The sequence below is a fragment of the Pseudorasbora parva genome, chromosome 4 (genome assembly GCF_024679245.1).
Source record: "Pseudorasbora parva isolate DD20220531a chromosome 4, ASM2467924v1, whole genome shotgun sequence".
Classification (NCBI taxonomy): Eukaryota; Metazoa; Chordata; class Actinopteri; order Cypriniformes; family Gobionidae; genus Pseudorasbora; species Pseudorasbora parva.
Window position 1 is genome coordinate 8,215,709 of NC_090175.1, and position 20,855 is coordinate 8,236,563.

At 38.3% G+C, this 20,855-nt stretch overlaps 1 protein-coding gene across 4 annotated transcripts in view; it reads right to left on the reverse strand.

Moving 5' to 3' along the window:
* The window catches only part of aftpha (aftiphilin a), a 20,728-nt gene extending 2,254 nt beyond the window's left edge, over positions 1 to 18,474 (reverse strand). For 2 of the 4 annotated variants that reach the window (XM_067440747.1, XM_067440748.1), the window contains exons 1-9: positions 18,432 to 18,474; positions 9,201 to 10,705; positions 7,893 to 8,047; positions 6,476 to 6,602; positions 4,993 to 5,049; positions 4,782 to 4,904; positions 1,628 to 1,688; positions 1,256 to 1,339; positions 643 to 766 (exon numbers count right to left, since the gene is read on the reverse strand). In XM_067440747.1, the coding sequence (XP_067296848.1) occupies positions 643 to 766; positions 1,256 to 1,339; positions 1,628 to 1,688; positions 4,782 to 4,904; positions 4,993 to 5,049; positions 6,476 to 6,602; positions 7,893 to 8,047; positions 9,201 to 10,667 (2,198 nt within the window). In that variant the 5' untranslated portion in view covers positions 10,668 to 10,705; positions 18,432 to 18,474. The remainder of the gene's footprint in view (positions 1 to 642; positions 767 to 1,255; positions 1,340 to 1,627; positions 1,689 to 4,781; positions 4,905 to 4,992; positions 5,050 to 6,475; positions 6,603 to 7,892; positions 8,048 to 9,200; positions 10,706 to 18,431) is intronic. The other 2 variants (XM_067440749.1, XM_067440750.1) reach the window with 1 other exon arrangement.
* Positions 18,475 to 20,855: the final 2,381 nt, after the last annotated feature.

Here is a 20,855-nt window from a genome sequence, read left to right on the forward strand (position 1 = left end):
TTTCCGGAATATAAGTCACACTTTTTTCATAGTTTGGCTGGTCGTGCGACTTACATATCAAAGTTAATTCATACTGACTGACAAGAATAAACATTTAGCTACATCTACAGCCGTGAGAGGGCGCTCTATGCTTCTCCTGTAGCCTACCCCTGAAGAAAACTACTGAAAACTGAAATATCAACTTGAAGACAACAACTGAGAAAGACTGAACACAAACAAAATGCCCCTCCATAGAGAAAATCATATTCTGCAAATTACAAACGACATTTAGTAAAATATGCAGCTGAGTGCGATTCACACTGGCAGCGTTTGTCTCGTGCTTTTCGCCAGTCTCTCAACAGTTTCTCACTCCAAACTTTCTTTCTTTCTGCTGTTTGATTATGCACAGCGAGCGCTTCTGCCCTAATGTGACTTATAGTCCAGTGCTACTTAGTGTCCGGAAAAAACGGTAATCCATTTTGGAATAAGTCAATTTAACTTTATTTATACAGCCCTTTGAAGATTATTTCAAAGCAGTTTCAGTGTTAAACAGGACAATATTGCAACAAAATAAGGCTGTAACATGACAAAATGTGTAAAAAGTGAAGCGCTGTGGCTCCCCCTGGTGGCCGAGCAGCATCAGTGTGAGTGAGGCTCACTGACCTGGTGGAGGTGCTGGTCTTTTCCACGGTGGACATGAGGCGAGCGAACGCATCCACGACTCTACTGCCGCCCCCGCTGACCTCCAGCTTGGCTTGGGTCAACTCGTACAGCTCCGGATCCACGCCTGCACGCCAGCACACACACATCAGCACACTTCGGTGATACGTTACCATACACATGCATGCGAGAATGGTCATTTAAAGGACAGTTTAAGGACAACTCCGGTGAGAAATGCCTCTAGGGGTAATTAACAGATGGTTAGCGAGTAGATCGCTCTCTGGGATACTTTCATAAATCGAATGTGAAGAGTTTTATCTCTAAAAACAGATTAGCTTATAACGCGAGTGTACAGGGCATAGGATAAGTGAAATTAAACCGCTAGTTAACACCACTAACAAGACTCAAAATAGCCTCACACTAACACGGCAGCAGAATGAGGGTCTCTACATGCAAACCGAAGCAGTGAGAACTTTATAAGAGTACAAACAGTTTAATAAGAGGATACTTTATAAACACAGTGCATTACCCCTTGGTAATTTTTTCACCGGAGTTGAGCAGAGTCTGAATAGAGCAGAGATCAATAACACACAGACAGCAGTGTTAAACAGCAAACCTGGTATGGAGGTGGCTGTGCCAGAGGGCGACTCGTCCACGGGGCCGAAAAAATCGAGGTTGAGCAGAGACGAGCCTCCACTCGCTTCAGAGAGAAGAACGAGGGATGGTGAAAGAGAGGAGGAGGGTTACGGACAGAGAGAGAGAGAACAGGAAAGCAGAAGTTGAGGAGTCATATCTGGATTAGTGATGAACTCATGATTTAGATTAGCGCTGGTCTGTGTTAGCGAGAAGCGTTCATTAAGAGAGACGGAGGTTACTGTACGACTGCTCATCAACAGGTTAGTTTCACATTGACTGATAATCCAGAACTAGATAAGCTTATTCTCTCCGTTCTTCTCTGAGGTTAGTGAGAAACGATGGATGGCTTTACCGTCCAGAGGGTTTGTAAGGCCACTGCTGCTCCAGTCAAACTGAACGGGAGGAAGAGACTCCTGATGGGAAGAAAGGGAACAAAAGTATGCAAAGAAGTGAGCGCTGTCAAATTGATCAATCGCATCTAAAATAAAAGTTTGTGTTTACATATATGTGTGTACTGTGTACTAAAAAAAACGGTCTGTTTTTAATGTGCAACACTCGGTTTATGACTTAATTCAGTGATTTCGTGTTTTTTCAGTCCCTCCAAGATTTTGCAATATTTTTTTGTGATTTTTGCGATCAATATGCGAAAAATTTTGCAATGTTTTTTTTTTAAATAATTAATATACCACATTTACCGTATTATGTTAGATGTACAGTAGTCATACACAACAATAGAACAAACAAAATGCACAAATCTTCTTTATTTTGGTATCTTACAAAAAAAGGCTAGCCCAGTGGTGTAGCTTTAATAACATGATCTCTTAGGGCGGGAGCCTAATATAAAAAGTTCTCAAATAATTAATTAAGCTAACAGTCAGTAATAAAATAAGAACTAATAAACAAATGCTAAAGTTTGGTAATAAACAAATGTTTGGTAATAAACAAATGCAAAAACAAATGTTAAACAAATGTTTGGTAATAAACAAATGCTAAAGTTTGGTAATAAACAAATGTTTGGTAATAAACAAATGCTAAAGTTTGGTAATAAACAAATGTTTGGTAATAAACAAATGCTAAAGTTCTCAAATAATTAATTAAGCTAACAGTCAGTAATAAAATAAGAACTAATAAACAAATGCTATGAGGACAAATAAATATAACATAAAGATACAGATAAACAGTGTTTTTTTTAAAGTCGTAAAAAAAAAAAAAAAAAAAAAATTTGGTTTAAGTCAGGCTACTGTTTTTTGTTTGTTTTGTCAGTGGTTGAGGTAGCCTATAGGCTGCTATATAGGTTGCTTTCACTTTAAAGATCACTGCCTACAGCCTAACACACAGACCCAGTAGCCTACTGTCACACGTCCCAAACCTACTCACTCAAGACACCTTCAAGACGGACATTTAGGCATAATGTGTTTGATTATGATTGTTGAAGGGCATTAATCCTATAGAACAGATCTGCACACTCGCGAGCGCTGACAGCGGCAAACGCACCGAATCCTCTGCCAGTCTCACATCGGTCTGTGTGTCAGCGAAGTATACAATATACAGAACTATACAGTATGAGTTTGTGGTATACAGCGCTTTTATTAACTTTTTTTGTGTGTTATCGGGCATATCATACTCTTATTTGGTCATTCCTCCATCTAGAGTAATCAATTCGCCCGGTCCTCGGCACTTAGGCCTATAGACGAGAAAGATTCACTTTCACAAAGACCACACACAAGCACCCCAACGTCTGTAATCCTCATAAAAACAATGTATTAAAGCTTTAAATAAATTAGAGATAGTTCAATTAGATATTTATTTTTGTGATTATTTTGCAGTGAAATGGCAAATTATGCAGGATCGCAAAAAAATGCGTCACTTTGCTGATTCTGCCGTGTATTCAGAAACTGGAGGGACTGTTTTTATTTGGTTGCATCTTCAATCCTACTTTGTGTGATTAAATAATAAGTCAAGAAAGGGATGCTATAAATTGTGGCAGCTACTGATTTAGGATGTTTAATAACAAAAGCAGTGCAAAAAGAATACATCTTTATAGTCTACATAGCAATTGAGATTTGCAATATGTCATTTATGGCTTTATCTGGATATACATTATGTATGTGGATAAAGTTGGATGATCTATATATCGAACTTTATATGTGTCTCGTGCTGGCAAAGTGAGTCGCAATGAGCAAATCTTCAAAAATGAGTTATTGTTATTTCAATTTTTAATTTATTATATTCTCTATTAAAAAAACCTTCAAAATGATGTAAGATATTTTGGGAATCTGACAAAAAATGACTCCTGTTTGAAATCAGCAATTTAGTCAGAGTTAAAGCTTTCTGAAGGTTCCTATAGCAACCATACCTAAAAAATCCTGCTAATAACACCAAATCTGGCACACACCAAATCAAAACTTATATTATATACATATATTCGACTTTGTTTCCATGATTCAACAATTGTTTGATTAACATTGAGCCAGACAGTCTATATATTAGGACTTACTGTACCGCACGGATCTAATATAATGTTCACATCAGATGTTTTTCCCCAACAGTTAACCAAACGTTCACTTAAGACACAACAGATGATGTGAATACTCGCCGGATATTTTAAAATACTGTAATTATGTGTGAATATCGGGATTGCGCACTGTCTGACACGTTTGGACGTGTCAATATTACAGAACGAGTACAATTGTTTTGTTTACAATGAGCTTGAAATTTACATTTCATCGGTTCAGACTCGTGCCATCAAGACTTCGCTAAAGTTGGGATGCTGCGCTTTAAAACGACACCAAATTTGTGCTGAGTGGAAGCAGTTGTCATGAAGCGAGCAGAGTAAAACTGCAGTTTTCATGGACAAATGAAAAGGTCCTATCAGTAAACATACAAATAAAGATACTTTGAGATGTTTACTTGCTATTTAGAGCATCGGGATCGCTAGATGACGACTTAAAGGACAACTCCAGGGAAAAATTAACCTTGTGGAGACTGTTTTCCAAGATGGCTGCCGTCTGTAAACGCGTAATGCACTGTGTTTATAAAGTATCTTCTTATTAAACTGTTTGTACTCTTATAAAGTTCTCACTGCTTCGGTCTGCATGTAGGGACCCTCATTATGCTGCCGTGTTAGTGTGAGGCTATTTTGAGTCTTGTTAGTGGTATTAACTAGTGATTTAATTTCACTTATCCTATGCCCCATACACTCGCGTTATAAGCTAATCTGTTTTTAGAGATAAAACTCTTCACATTCGATTCATGAAAACGCATCCCAGAGATCGATCTACTCGCTAACCATCTGTTAATTACCTCACCGGAGTTGTCCTTTAATTACCTTTTTTTTATAAACCGAAAATTCGACCAAAAGTGACATTTTTCACTTGTTTTGCCCGTAGTTTGAGATGATCCAGTGCACATTCCCACTCATTTTGCCAGCACAATATGCTGCAACATTACATTTATTTGCAAACAATTCTGCGTGTCGACAGATGAGGGTTGGTGAAGACGCTCACCTGGGCGGTGTCCGGCGGACAGGTGTTCAACTCCGAGGCGACTGAAGGAGATTGTGCTATTGAGGCGATCATTTCAGCGGCGGAGACGGGCTTCACCGGCTCTTTCGTGGGCTCCAGCATCCCCTGCAGACCGACAGGCGGCAAAGAGGATTGATTAAACACACAAGAGCTCGAGGGGACGGTTAAAATAAGCCGAGGGGGCTCGACTCACCAGACTGGCAGCGTACATTGGCACGATTACAGGCTGCTTTTTATGCCCCGTGAACAGCTGAGGAGAAAGAGACAAGAACAGGCGAGAGTCCTATTATCACGGTTCATACACATTTCTACAAATACACTTCATGACTTTTAGGCAAATATTCATGACCTAACCTTCCATGAAATATCCGTGTACACTACACTCTCAGAAAAAAAGTACAGTAGAGATACAATTTTGTTCCTCTGGAACGTATAACAGAGCTAAACTCTCTAGGACCGAATCTGCCTACCCCTGATTTAGAGGTACAAAAATGTACCCTTAAGGGTCCCACCCCAGTGACGGCCACGTGTGCCTTAAAAGCTCAATGTTACTCAAATTATAAAATGAACAGGAACTCTTTATAGAGTCATTATCGTCAGTTAATGCTTTTTAATATTATAATAACGATTACTAATGATGTTGATTACGTTTACGAAGTTTCAATGTTTGTTTAACTTTAATAAATATTTTGAAACAAATTTTCATGACCTCTCCAAAAATTTATATTCCAGGTTTTTCATGACCGTTCAAATCCTGTATTATGCCCTTCTTTATAAAGTTTTGATTTAGTTTTTTGGCTCTACTAGAATATGCTTTCATGATTGAATGCTCAAAAAAAACCTGTCTCTATGAAGCCCCTCCTTCTGTGCTCTGATTGGTCAGCTGGACCAGTGTGTTGTGATTGGTCCAGCCCTTAGAGCGTGTTTGGGAAATGTCCCGCCCCTTCCCATAACCACAAGTTTTAACACACGACTAACTAACTCAACCAGGCCTTGGGCGGGAATTATTTAAATGAGGAATATTGTGAGGTGTTCATTCCTGGAGGAAAACTCAGGGTTTCAAAGAGTTCAGGAACAGTGACACTGATACACACTGCAAAAAATGCTCTTCTTACTCAGTGATTTGGTCTTGTTTCTAGTCTAAATATCTAAACAATCTTAAAATCGAGATGCATTCACTAGATAAGTAAAATGACATAAGATATATTATCTGGGGGGAAATCAAAATGAAGTGAGTTTTTGCTTAAAACAAGCAAAATAATCTGCCAATGGGGTGAGAAAAATTATCTTATTTCTGTTAAGAAACAAGATTTAATCCGAAATAAGATTATTTTTCTCACCTCATTGGCAGATTATTTTGCTTGTTTTAAGCAAAAACTTACTTCATTTTGATTCCCCCCCCCCCCCCCCCAGTAAACAACCAAAAATAGCTTATGTAATTTTACTTATCTAGTTAATGCATCTCGATTTAAGATTGTTTAGATATTTAGACTAGAAACAAGACAAAATTACCAAGTAAGAAGAGCATTTTTTGTAGTGTAGATAACTCCCGCTGGAGCTTTCTCATGCTCACACAGCCTCACACACACTAAAGAAAGCTGAACATGTACAAAAAAGCACAATAGCTCCTCTTTACAGATAAAGTACACTCCATGTTTTCCCTTAACCCGACTCACTATGTTTCTGGTGTCAATGCCAAGAGAGCAGAGCAGAGTTTTGTTGGTGTGAGAGCCGCCCCACTGGTAGCGCAGGCCGTAGGCATTGGTGACGTCCTGCAGCTGCTGCCAAACGTCCCGCAGTGCCCTACACACCCCACAGGAGGAGACAGAGAGCGCTTCAGTGACCACAGGGAAATAATCAACACTTCATTACTATAACATCCGTCTGCAGAGCCGCAGTTTCACCCCAGCCGAGGCTTTGCCCGCGCATGCGCAGTTTCACGCGGATACACTTGATTTTTAAATCTTAATTCTGTCCTAAATCTATTGATTATTGTTGCTCCAGCTGTTATTTTTTTGCGTCCCCTGTTGCTCGGAGGCCTTCATGGCTCCTTTACTGATATAAAGCAATGCTGTCATAAACACTTAAATATTTATTTGACGTGTTTTCTCCAAAAACGATCAGTCTGGAATAATAAACACACAATGTATTTTCAAAGCCTGGTATAAAAAACTAACTTTCGAATAGACATTTCAAAGGTTTTTATAATTAGTATAAAGTCAAGATAACTAATTCCTCAAGTTGATTAATTCTGCCTGGGGTAAATTCATGAACTTGAAAACAAATAAAACGCACTTTTAAACAGGCTGAAAGTGTCAGTATATTATTCATTTGTTGGAGACATAAACAATAAACAAATTTAATTTACATTTATTTAGCCTTTTATGTTTACAATTTATATTTTAAACATTTCATTATGTTAGTTGATCACTAACTAATAACTATCAGATCAAACAAGTGCAATTACAATAAATAAATAAATAAATAAATAAATAAATAAATAAATAAATAAATAAATAAATATTTAGTTTTATTCCCTTCCAGTGCCGTAACACGCATCTCGAAGTCATAAGACTCTCGCGACGCAGTGCGCGGTCAGAACTGCTGGCGTAAAACTGTGGCTCTGCAGTCAGACCCTTCTCCTTCATTAAAGTCGGCATGAAACAGAAGATGAGATCGTCTTTTTCTTCTTATTGTGACGTATATCCGAGTGAAACGGCCTCTGAAATTAGAAAAAATGTAGGGCGGGGCTTGATTTCATCCTTCGGGAACTGATTGGATCGTTGGAAGTTGGGCGTTGCTAACAAAATGGAGGCCGATTTGAATAGCCTCAGCGACAGGCACAGAAACGAGACAGAGCGATAGCCCCGCCCTCGCGCAATAGCACATGACCGGGAGAGAAGAGAAGTCGTTTCGAGGGGGGAGGGGAGGTTAATGTATTTGATCAAAGATTAAATAAAATGTTAAAATTAATGAAGTGCACAGATAAATCATTTATAGTAAACACTACAATATTACATATAAAAATACGAAGTGTAAAATTTGATTTCATGCGGTCTTTAAAGCATTTGGCCCAAACTCGCAGCTCCTCACCCGCTGGTTGTCCCTCTGGCTCCGTCTTCCTGTTCGGATGTGTCAGGAGGTTTGAGGAAGCTGTCCAGCGGGGTCACCTCGTCCTCCACCTGAGGAGCCACAACCAGCTCGAAACTGGCCTGGAAGATCTTCTCCAGACGGCTGTGCAGGGCAGACTTAGCAGAAAACACAGAGGACTTTAACAAACAGCTTTTGAAAAAGATGGTTAGGAAATATGGAACTGCCTTTTTAATAAAATTATGTATCAACTAAATCAAAGACAGTGGGTGAAGTGAGAGAATAAACATACAAACCTGTTCAAAGTTTAATATATATATATATATATATATATATATATATATATATATATATATATATATATATATATATATATATATATATATATATATATATATATATAATTTTTTATTCAGCACGGATGCATTCAATTGATCCAAAGTGACAGTGAAGACATTTATAATAATATTAAATTTCTATTTACATTTTTTAAAAACTTTCTATTCATGTGACACCCACATTGTCAATATTGATAACATTAAAAAATATATTTTTTTTTTAAACGAATGATTTCTGATCATTCGGGATCATGCGACACTGAAGACTGGAGTAATGATACTGAAAATACAGCTTAAAATAAATATTACTTGTAATAATCTTTTACAATATCACTTTGTACTGTATTTTTATTCAATAAATGCATGTGCTGAAGAAACAAATTAATCCCAAATTTACGAACATCATTGTACTTCTATCAAATTTCATTTATTACTGAAAAGTGTCTATTAAAACGGTACAGTGCAATTAAAAACTGAACATTTTACGCAATATTTCTGTTTTGAAATATTTTTGTGTTTTGCTGTTTGTTAGCAAATGTTTTATTTTTGACTTGCATAGTGGAAGTTATGAAGTGGAGAAACCGGAGAGGCTCTATTTCTGCTTAATCGTTGACTGTAAAAAAAAAAGTTACTTCCTTAAATATTTAAGTACATTCAACTTGGATGTTTAAGTAATTTGAACTTAAATTCTGTTAAACTGACTTAATAAAATGAGTTAAATCTTGTATAACTTTAAAAAAAAACTTAAACGTTAAAGCAATGTAAAAACATGTAAAAATAAATAAAAATCTTCTTTAAAGTGTAGACGAAGTAAACCATCCCTCGCAGCTACATTCCTGAATCTTGTATCATTTCCCGTCAACGTCCTGCCAGTTTTCAATACCTTTCATCATTTAGGACAACAAATTAAGGGACTGAATGATGCAAAGTAAATATAGCCCATCAGAAAAGTGTTTTAGGTAATCAGACCTACCGTTGTACAACTTTTGTGCTCCTCCGCACCAGTAGGGGGCGCCGTAACAGGTTGTTTTTTATTCCAGTCGTCTCCAGTCTTTTCAGTACTCGATGCATCCTGTTCCTGCCCGAACGTTGCCCACGATTCCCCTGCGATCTGGCTCTGATCCGGATCGGAGAACGCCTGCCATCCTCCGTTATCGCCGGCGTCGGCCTCCTGCGCGGAGCTGAAATCCGCGAAACTATCGCTTTCAGGAAAGTCTGCTAATGTTGTCGTTTCCTCACCTGCCAAATCTGTTTTACTAGGCTCTTTTGATGCATCAAAATCGCCAAATTCATCGTCTTCACCATCCGCCGGGGGAATGAGGGCCGTTTCGGACTGAGCCGTGTGGGTCTTGGCCCCCTGCTGGTCAAAATCAGCAAATCCAGTCGCGCTAAACGAGTCTCCGAAGTCCCCGAAATCGCCGAAATCCTCCTCGTCGTCGTCCTCTGCCAGTTGGCTGTGATCGGCCGGAGTGGCCGTGTCCTCCTGGAGCGGAGGCGAGGGTACGGAGCCCGTCGTGCTAAAGTCACCGAATTCTTCGAGCGCGTCTGTCGACAGCGGCCGACCGAAAGAAGTCTCAGTTTCCGTCTCAGTTTCTTCGGTCTCATTCTCTGAGCCTTTCTCATCTGATTGTTCAGCACTCTCCCCATTAGCGTCATGTAACACCCCGTTATCATCAGCCTCAATCTGACCATTAAGGGCTAGCGGCTGCGCAATGCTAACCCTATCAGAAGCATTAGCGTCTAGATCCTGTTGATCTAAATCCGACCCTTCGTGGAAACTCCAGTTCCCGTTTCTAAGACCTTCCGCGTTTTCAGTTTTGGAAGGGAGTCCAAACCCTGTGTTTATCGAATCGTCCACGATACTTCGCACCTCAACACTGTCGCTAATGTCAGTCTGTGCCGGTTGTTTTGAATGTTCCCAGTCTGTATTTGAAGGCTCAGCATTTGAAAAAGCAGAGAAATCTGCGAAATCATCATCAATGTCATTGTTTTTGTGTGGCGTAGGTGGGCTTCCTCCTTGGTCTAACGTCGCAAATCCGTTTGTGAGCACTTCAGCGGTGCCATTGCAGTCAGTCCGAGAGCCCGATGCGAACTCCAGGGATGTGATGTGAGCTTGGTGCTCGCTCAGCCTTTTGAGCTCCTCTACGCTAACTGTCCTGCCATTGGGCGTGCCGGTCTGGCCAGCGCCGGGCATCACGCCGTTGGACTTCGTAGACCCTGCGGGTTGAGAAGACAGTCCCACGATTCTCCCATTGCTCAGTATCTCCGGCGGCGAGGTGGCGTTCAGAGCCTGAGACTGGTTGAACGAGGTGGGCGTGTCAAACTCCGAGAAGCTGGTGCTATTCGGGACACCGGTGAAGTCGCTAAATTCATCGTCCTCGTCCTCATCCTCCATCGGGGGTGGAGAGGAGGAGTACATGCGAATCACATCGGGCTCCATGGGGCCCGGAGCAGAAACACACGGCCAAGAGCTCACGCCTGCAAGATTAGCAAAGGCTCTAGATTAGCATCATGATTAAGACTGTAGCAAAACAAGTACAAATCCCTATTTTCCAATGAAACACAGGCAAGTTTTTGACAACAACTAGATCTGGATTTGTGCTTGTTTGAGGATGTTTTCTTGGCAAATCTATAGCTTAATAGCTCAAATATAGCTTTCCTGTTACTCAACCAGTAGAGCGTGGCGCTAGCAAAGCCAAGTTCATGGGTTCGATTCCCAGGGAAGAATTGACAAAAAATATGTACCGTATTTTCCGGACTATAAGTCGCACTTTTTTTCATAGTTTGGCTGGTCCTGCGACTTATAGTCAGGTGCGACTTATATATCAAATTTAATTCATACTGACTGACAAGAATAAACATATAGCCGCGAGAATGCGCTCTATGCTGCTCCTGTAGCCTAATATTTACTTATAGACAACAACTTAGAAAGACTGAACACAAACAAAATGCCCCCATAAAGAAAATGTTATTCTGCAAAACACAAACAGCATGTAGTAAAACATGCAGCGGAGAACGAGTCTCACAGCGTTCGTCTCGCGCGGCTGCGCCTCTCCCGGCAGAGAGTTCAAGCCTCTGTGGACTCGTTCCTTCAGCTCTGGCCATCTTGCTTACAGTCCGCAAGTAGATTTCTTTTTCTCTTCATTTCACAGTTAAAGTAACCTCTGCTTTTCGCCAGTCCCTTACAAGTTTCTCACTCACTTCAAACTTTCTTTCTTCTGCTCGGGTTATGCAATGAAGCGGGCACGAGCGAGTGCACGCGAGCAGGTGCTCGCATGCGCGCGCGGGTGCTCGCATGCGCGCGGCTCCAGTTCTGCCCTAATGCGACTTATAGTCCAGTGCGACTTATATATGTTTTTTTCCGCGTCATGACGCATTTTTTGACTGATGCGACTTATACTCCGGAGCGACTTATAGTCCGGAAAATACGGTACCTTAAAGCTACATTGTGTAACTTTTTTAGTTTATTCTTAGCTAAAAACACTTAGTTCTTTCAAAAAAATCTGTGCTCATTAATGTATATTTACTTCTTTTAACCCTTTAACTGTCACCCCCGTTTTTGAGAATAGTCATGAAAATGCACTATCCAAACTTAAAAGGCTGTAATTCAAGAATGGTGAAAGCATTTCAAAATATGAAAGAACGAAAAAGTTATGGAAGTTTAAATTTACTGAAAATGAAAAATACAGTACTAAATATTTTTTATTTTATATAAAATATATATTTTACAAAAAATGTTTTACTCTAAATTTACTATAAAATCAAAGGCATATATCTAACCAAGTTGTGTTCCAAATTTGAAGTTGATATCACAAAAATTGAAGTCCCCATGAGATTTTGTTTAGGCGCTGTACCAAAAATAGCCACCGGGTGTCATTCAATTTCCATTGATTGTTTTTTTGATGCATTTTCCTGTAAATTTCTGTCCAAATATCACTTCCATCATAAAACAGTCACCACATATGGAACCTTGAGACTCAGACCTTTCCAATGATATGTGTTTTGTCAAGATTAGAAAAGATTTTGATTATAAAGTAGTTAAAATACATTTCGTAATATGAAACATGACACTGCCCACTAGGGGAGGAACCCGCTAGAAGAAATTAGAGTACCGTTTCCATGGTAACGCAACATCTGATTTCAAAACGGTTTTCACAGGATGAATTTTGAGTTCGTAAGCTTTCGAAAGATACCTAATTTATGATAATTACTAAAATATATGATACGAAAAAAAGGCAATCAAAAAAAAGAGCGCCAAGCGTCCCACCTGTGGGACGGTGACAGTTAAAGGGTTAAGTAATAAAGTTCTCGTAAGTTTATAATATGCCATTGAAAACACATACGGGTGAGGGGTTCGAGTGCCGGTCGCCATGTTGGCCCTCCATCTTGAAAGTACATTAGCCAAAGAGGGACATACCCGTAAATTCAAGCTTCGCCTTTCGCGTTTTAACACTCGATGGCACAGTGTCGAATGTGAAGAGGGGGATTGTCATGTTAATCTTGGACTAAATCGGCTACCGTAGGAGTTAAAACGAAATCAGAATTGAGAGGAACAGAAACTATTATTCGCTGGATGGTCATATACCTTTACGCCGCTAGATGGGGGAAAATATCACACAGTGGAGCTTTAAAATATAATGTAAGTCCCTTTAGATAAAAGTGTCTGCCAAATGCATAAATATAAAATCAATGCATTGGGACTGCATGATTAATTGAAATAAAACCAAAATTGCAAGATGGCTTAGTGTGGTTATCATATTTCAAAACCATTTTATTAGATTAATATATGCGCTGCATGTTTCAGAGTGAAGCGCAGCCCTGTGTTCATTTACACACACTGCAAAAAATGCTCTTCTTACTCAGTAATTTAGTCTTGTTTCTAGTCTAAATATCTAACAGTTCTTAAATCAAGATGCATTTACTAGATAAGTAAACCGACATAAGATATTTTTTCTTGTTTTGTTGAAAATAAAATCTAAATTAAGTGAGTTTTTACTTAAAATTATCTGCCAATGTGGTGAGAAAAATAATCTTGTTTCTGATTGAAATCTTGTTTCTTGTTTCCGTCCCAAACAGAAATAAGATTATTTTTCTCACCCCATTGGCAGATCATTTTGCTTGTTTTAAGCAAAGAAAACAAGAAAAAAATTCCCCAGAAAACAAGAAAAAATATCTTATGTCATTTTATTTTTCTAGTAATTGCATCTTGATTTAAGAATATTTAGATATTTGGACTGAAAACAAGAAAAAAAGACTAAATAAGACCAAGATCCAGTGTTAAACTGAGCTGCTCGTGTAAATGAACACAGCGCTGTGCTTCACTCTGAAACATGTAGTCCGTGTGCCAATTAATAATCGCATCTGATCATCTGCTCTAAATTTGGGTTGCTTATAATGTGGATTTAAGAACACAATGTGTCAACAATCTTCCCATATTTGCTGTCAACCAAAGAGAAGCTTAAAGAGCTCCCTGTCCCCTAATAGTCGACTAAATGCTAGTGTACGAGAAGAGGCTTAAGCCCAAAGTATACTTTGTTTTTATACGAGTCCGCTCACAGTCGAATGCACAGCCTTATAATGTACACTTTTGACTCGTACACGGACACAGGCATTCTCCACATCCGCAGTTTTGAGCGATCTCTTGCCAAGAGTTACAACCAAAAAAATTTAATGTAAATCTGCGACCTGTGCGTACAAAGTCTACTTTGTCCATTAGTCGACTAAGTTTTTATTAGTTAGTTAGCCGCAGAAAAAAAAATACTCCACAGGAAATGGCTATGTCAGGCATCTGAGAGGGACAGATCATCAACAATGGGTCCTTGTGGTAATCACAGTAGGTCGGCTGGAAATCCAAACGTTTGCCTATGATCTTAAATATGGCTCATCACCTCAGACAAGCAAGTAGTAGCACACCTTTACATAGACCTCGCTCTAATGTTAACCCGGATAAATGTGCGCTATTATTAGGTGCATATCCAAGTGTGGAAGGCAGCTAAAGTATAGCGCACTTTACTGCATTGAGGCGCCGGCACGATCACTTGCTTTTTTTCCACTTAAAATACTTAAAATATTACCAAAAATAATCTTTGGTAATACATCACTCCAAACTGTAAAGAGTCTTTTATTTGTGTAAACTCACAATATTATGCTGTATTTCTTGACACATTCATAATCAATAGGCTACTCCTGCCAGTGCTTTGCGGTAAGCTTTACGCGTGTGTTTGAACCAAGCGGCAACCTCACCCAATTTCTGTTGAAGCCAATACGGAAGTGACTTGCAATGTATTACTTGCCATTAAAACTGCAATTCCTCAACTGGCCACTAGAGCGGCTCCAGAAGGAGCACAATCTCATTATGCCTCATGTTAAAATGTTCAACTTCACAGCAGAATAAAACATGTTTACAACCTGAGAAAAATTGTGGTTTTGGTCTATACAGCTAATTTTGTCCTTCATCACGACTGTGAGGGGGTGAATATTTGTATAACTCATTTGTTTACATTATATAAAGCCTTAAAGTTTTGCATAATTAAGGGCGTGGCCACTTTGAGTGACAGATGGATTGCCGTTTGTCTGCTGTCTGTTAGTCATGACATCACCTAAGCTCCGCCCACATCCCGCCTCTTTGCCCTTTTTCTGTTATTCAGGCGTCTTTACTTTACCCTTCAGAACTACGTCCATATTTTTAATACAGTCTATGGTTTAAACATAGAATAGGCATATCTTCTGCTCCCCTGTAATTAAATTAATATATTAGTCGACTAATGGCTTTAATGAACAACTACTAGTCAACCAGAAAAATCTTTAGTCGGGGGCAACCCTAGTTTTTTTCCACCAAAATAAAAGCACAATTTTCACATTTTAAAATGAAATTAACATTTCTTAAATATTATTGTAATTTTACTGTTCTATAAAATTCTTAAACTTATTTTAGTCAAATATTATAACAGCAATAGTTCTTATTTTGTTAAAGCTACACTGTGTAACTTTTTTAGTTCATTCTTAGCTAAAATCACTTAGTTCTTTCAAAAATATATGTGCTCATTAATGTATATTTACTTCTTTCAAGTAATAATGCATTCTCGTAATTTTATAATATACCATTGAAAATGCATAAGTGTTAGGGGTTCGGATGGTGGTCGCCATGTTGCTCCTCCATCTTGAAAGTACATTTGCCAAAGAGGGACATACCCGTAAATTCAAGCTTCGCTTTTCGCGTTTTTACACTCGATGGCACCGTGTCGAATGTGAAGAGGAGGATTGCTTGAGGCTGCTATATGATGACGGAGGATCACTCTTAAGCCCCTCTCACACTGCACGTCGGACCCGCAATATTCCCGGAACATTGCCGGGTCGCCTTCTGTGTGAAAGCAACCACGTCCCGGAATTGATTACCGAATTCGACCCGGGTCGGGGACCTAGTAACATTGCTGGATATGTATCAGAGTCGCCAAAGGAAACGGAAAAGAGAATTAAGACGGCAACACAACGGGCAAATCAACAAGACAAAAGTAAATATTGGAGTGGCCTTTCCAAGATGGAAAGAGCTCATGAGGAGCAACGATTTTAAAAAGAACGCCGACGTTTCCTGCTTTCTTCTCGACAGGTAATATTAATTCAGCCTTTTATTGTTGCTTGGCTAATTATATCATGGTGTGCTGTGCATAACACTAGAACGACGTCTAGGATAGTTTTCCTCGCGTCAATGATGAAAAAGTATTGTTTACCTTATAACATAAATCCGTGTTCTATGACGGATAACATGAGATTAATATTTGAATTGCATTATAATTTGTTTGTCTTACGCTAGTGATGTCATATAATATAAAGAATAACGATAGCACTGATAAAAGTTACTTTACTAAGAATAGCTTGCATTCGTCTGGAACCTGATAGCTGATGTTAGCAATGAAATGGTAAAAAATAACGAAAACGTAAAACTATTATTCATTTTACATATATTAATTTGATCATAGATCATTTGGCAAATTAAATAACTGCAAATTATAATAGTTTTCAAAAGTAACCTCATCACTTGCAACACTCACCGAAGAGGTCGAACTGGAAGCCATGACTAAATCGGCCACCGTAGGAGTTGAAACGAAATCGAAATTAAGAGGAACAGAAACTATTATTCACTGGATGGTCATATACCTTTACACCACTAGATGGGGGAAAATATCACACAGTGTAGCTTTAAAAACAAAGTAAAAAAAATTAAGTTTAAGTTATTATTTGAGTAACAATAGTAATCATAATTATAAATGTTATTATTGTTGTTATTTTATAGTCATATTCACAAAAAACACTTTTTTTTCACAATTTTTACAAGGGGAACAAAATGTGCCCCAAATCGTGCAGTCCTACAACGCGTGAGACTGCTGGACAGATATCAATATAATTAAAGCGTCAGGATGCCCACAGGATTAGTCCAAAACTGTAATTACATTTCATTCGAAACGGAAAAGGATAATTTGTAAATGATTTCTGACACACAGCTTCTGCAACGCTGCATGTTTCAAACGCAGCAGTGAGAACAGCAGGGAGCTCAGTCACGAGCGCTTCCTCCTGAACTTTTCTACATCAGTCATCCTACGTCTAATCACTGCTGTCGGCAAACACACACATGCTCCACACAAGAGTATGTGATTTTAACGATAAATATTACATTTTAATGAGGAGTTTTGTGCTTTAATACCATGCAGAGTTGAGGAGACAACCCTCAATAAATCATCTTAATCTTGACATGAATAAGATTTGTGTTAATTATGTTTATTAAGCGGCGATAACATTGCAATCCCACCGTTGGATCACTAGGATAGTCCTCAAGCGCTTATTCACAGACACCGGTTCTGGTTGTCTAACTCAAACCCCATCAGCGAGAGTAAAACAGACAGATTGTCTTCAAATCAGACACTAATGAAGTGCTAACAGGAGAAGAAGTGGTGATTTAGGTGGAGCAGGGAAACCAGATCAATCCCGAACGCCAAGAATGAACCCAAAAGTCACTGAATGTAATCACTTAGAGAGTCGAGCAAACGCAAAGGTCTATTGTACTGGGGACTTTGTCAGAGTTGTTTGCTCGAAGGCGGGTCAAACAATGGCATGCCACTTTAAATAAACAGGAAGTTCTCCGCCAAACCACGATTTACATTCAGATCACTTTAGTGTCCCGTATGTTTAAAGCTTTCTCTATTCTTGCACAAATACAAAAAAAGCATACAGATTTCCTATTGAATGATGTACTACTCTGGTTTATTACTGTAAATAGAAAAAATAAAAATTAACACGCAATGAAGCCTTATCATGCATTTGATCAGAGTGACAGAAATACTAAATATTCCCATAAGGATAAAGTCATTTAAAGAGCACTAAATCCATAAGTAACCAGAATAGGATGACCATATTTTGATTACCGAAAACCAGGACACTCGGCATGATACCCGAAGTTTACTCAAAGATTCCTTATTAAATATTTAAAGTATGCCCCCTCTAAATGGATATAAGCGTGTTATATTAGAGTCAGGACAGGACGTTTGGTCCCCCTAAACTATAATAATCATATCTGAATATTCATATTACTCTTATATGATGACTGTACTATTATAACTCTTCTGAGGTACAAAAGCAACGTTTGATTACATTTTGTTGTATACTTAACGGCAGTTTTCAAGGACATAAGACACGCACTTTAAGAGTACAGTTATTAACTCAATAATACAATATAATTTAATATTAATGAGCTGATTTTAATATGAAAAAGCAGGCCTATAGAACATAAACTGATACAACTTTCCAGAATAACCAGATGAGAGGATTAGTTTAGGCTAAACTGTGTTTAAATCTGGATTAAACTGACATTATTCTCTCCCACGGAATCAAATCGGTTTTGGGGATGTTTACATTACGGCTAGCAGTTAGCCGTTAGCCTGATCACAGCAGTGCAATTACACCTGACAGCGTAACATGAGGTGTTTCGCGCTGTCAAAACAAGCGGTTTCTTTCTGAACAATGAAAAAAGTTGCCATAAGAGTCGTGTTATTGTTCTCCGGGTCATTTAGAAGCCCAAACTCTATAGGTTAGCATGTAACTCAATGTAGCATCAGGTCCCATTGATTAACACTGGCTATGCTAGCAGGCTAATGTTAGCATTAGCCTCGGTGCTAACGGCTAGCTGTCGCGCAGCTGTCAGTCATCTTCTTACCTCAGGAGTCCGGAGGGAAGTGTCCATCCTCACGAGCGCATCCGACCGCGAGCATCTGGAGCTCTTACATACACACACACACACACACACCACAGGCTCGATCTCTCTCTCTGACAGTCTGTTACTGTATGTAGGGATGGCTGACGCGAAACTGACGTTTCGACGCTGTATCGAGATCCCGAAGCGCGGATGCTTCGAAACGCTGCTCCGAGCTGTGATTCGACTCACCCATGTCACGTGACTACCGCTAAACGAAGCACCGAAGTGTTTCATCAGGTGCGCCTGTCGAGACTGCTTTGATTAAAGGGGCGGGAACAAACCACACAGTACACACATCTGAATGAACCTCATTCCCCACAGTTTAAAAGTGAAGTTAATCCATCTTCACCTCGTGGGTTTTTGTGGGAGGAGAGAGATTTTGTGATATAAGTGAGATTTATTGTGAGCTTTGGTTAGTTATATTTAGGCTAGATTTAAATGAGATATATTGACTGGTAGGTATAGACAGCGACAGATAGTTAGGATAGATATAGGTGACATATTCATATAGGCTAAATTAGAATTATAGATATATAATATATAGAAGATATTCTTAAGTGATATGGAGCGGAGGCTCCACATGAGAGATGTCACATAACAGACACTACATCTGGTGTGGGAGTATTTCCATTTGGAAACACCACATAAAGTGAGATGTGTGTAGTATTTGTATTGGCCCAGAATGCATGAACCATTAACTTAATTTTCAGTAATTTTCCCTCATTTGTATTTACTTGCTAAAAAATTTGTGCATGCCATCAACAAGTGTCCCACCTTGTGAGAATTTTTTCTTTCAAATGCTAGAGAAATTATATATATATATATAAGTTGAAATTATTATATATATATATATATATATAAGTTGACACCATGCAGAGCAATTCATATTTTTGAATAAAAATGTTATGTAACCAATGACACATTGTGGCTTTATTTCTTTTAATAATACACATTTTTCATGACAAAAACAAAATTAAATAAAAAAAGTTAATTACAATGATGATGCTACAGGTTACAAAACCAAGTAGTTGTCAGACAGATGTTAAAAACGTGTTTTTTGTTTTTTTTTACAAACAGTAGATCACTGTCAAGGTTTCAGATCAATACACGCCAGTGTCCACTAGATGTCGTCATGGAGACGGGTGTCGGGTGTTGTTTCGAAGCTTCGGCACATTTGCTTCAACTGTTTCAGTGCTTCATGAAGCCTCGGTCTGCCCATCACTAACTGTATGTGTGTGTGTGTGTGTGTGTGTGTATCCTGCTCTTTTCCCGAGGATTACCCAGCATGCACCATGGGCTGTGGTGTGGCACTTCTGGACTCTCATGTTGATTGGGTGATTTAGGAGATTTCAACCAAACTTAGCACAGAATTAAGACCCTAAAATATAAAAGTAATTTGTCTCAGAATAAATTATATATATATATATATATATATATATATATATATATATATATATATATATATATATATATATATATATATATATATATATATATATATATATATATATATATATATATATATATATATATATATATACCCTATTTATACTGAGACAAATTAATATTATACATATGTGTAAAATATTATTTGTAAATAATAGTTTATATTAAGCTACTCACTACAGTACTGTACTGTTGTTTTATTTATTTGTTTGTTTTAATCTAATCTAAACATTTATTTTAAAATAAATCTGATGGTTAATATTTATTTGAATGTATTTTTAATATTAATATTAATTTATTATTATTATTACTTATGTTTTATTTTACACTGCATGATTTGTTTTTGTCTAGACATTCCATGGAATGAAGTTTGAAAACGAATAGAATGGAATGGAATGGAATGGAATGGAATAGAATAGAATAGAATAGAATAGAATAGAATAGAATAGAATAGAATGGAATGGAATGGAATGGAATGGAATGGAATGGAATGGAATAGAATAATAGAATAGAATGGAATGGAATAGAATAGAATAGAATAGAATAGAATAGAATAGAATAGAATAGAATAGAATAGAATAGAATAGAATAGAATAGAATAGAACAGAACTGATGAGAATTATTGTTGATCTCATATATGAAGCAGAAATGGGAGGTTTGTTAATCATCAGTTGGTTTGGAGGGTGTTGCCAAGTGTTTGCTTATACTAGCCCAAACCAAGAGTCGCGGTATATAACCATCTAATACCGTCGCTGTACCGCCGTTCTCCTGCCGTAGGTTTTGTCTACAGCTATTGAATCAAGCAGAACCATTTTCTGGATCAAGGCCAAATAAAGGCACATTTCTATCTCCTGAAAGATAAACAAAATAAAGAAACGACTCTACAATAATAGCCTCATCGTCAGGAAGCCGAGCAGAGATAAGAGCGCCAACAGGAAA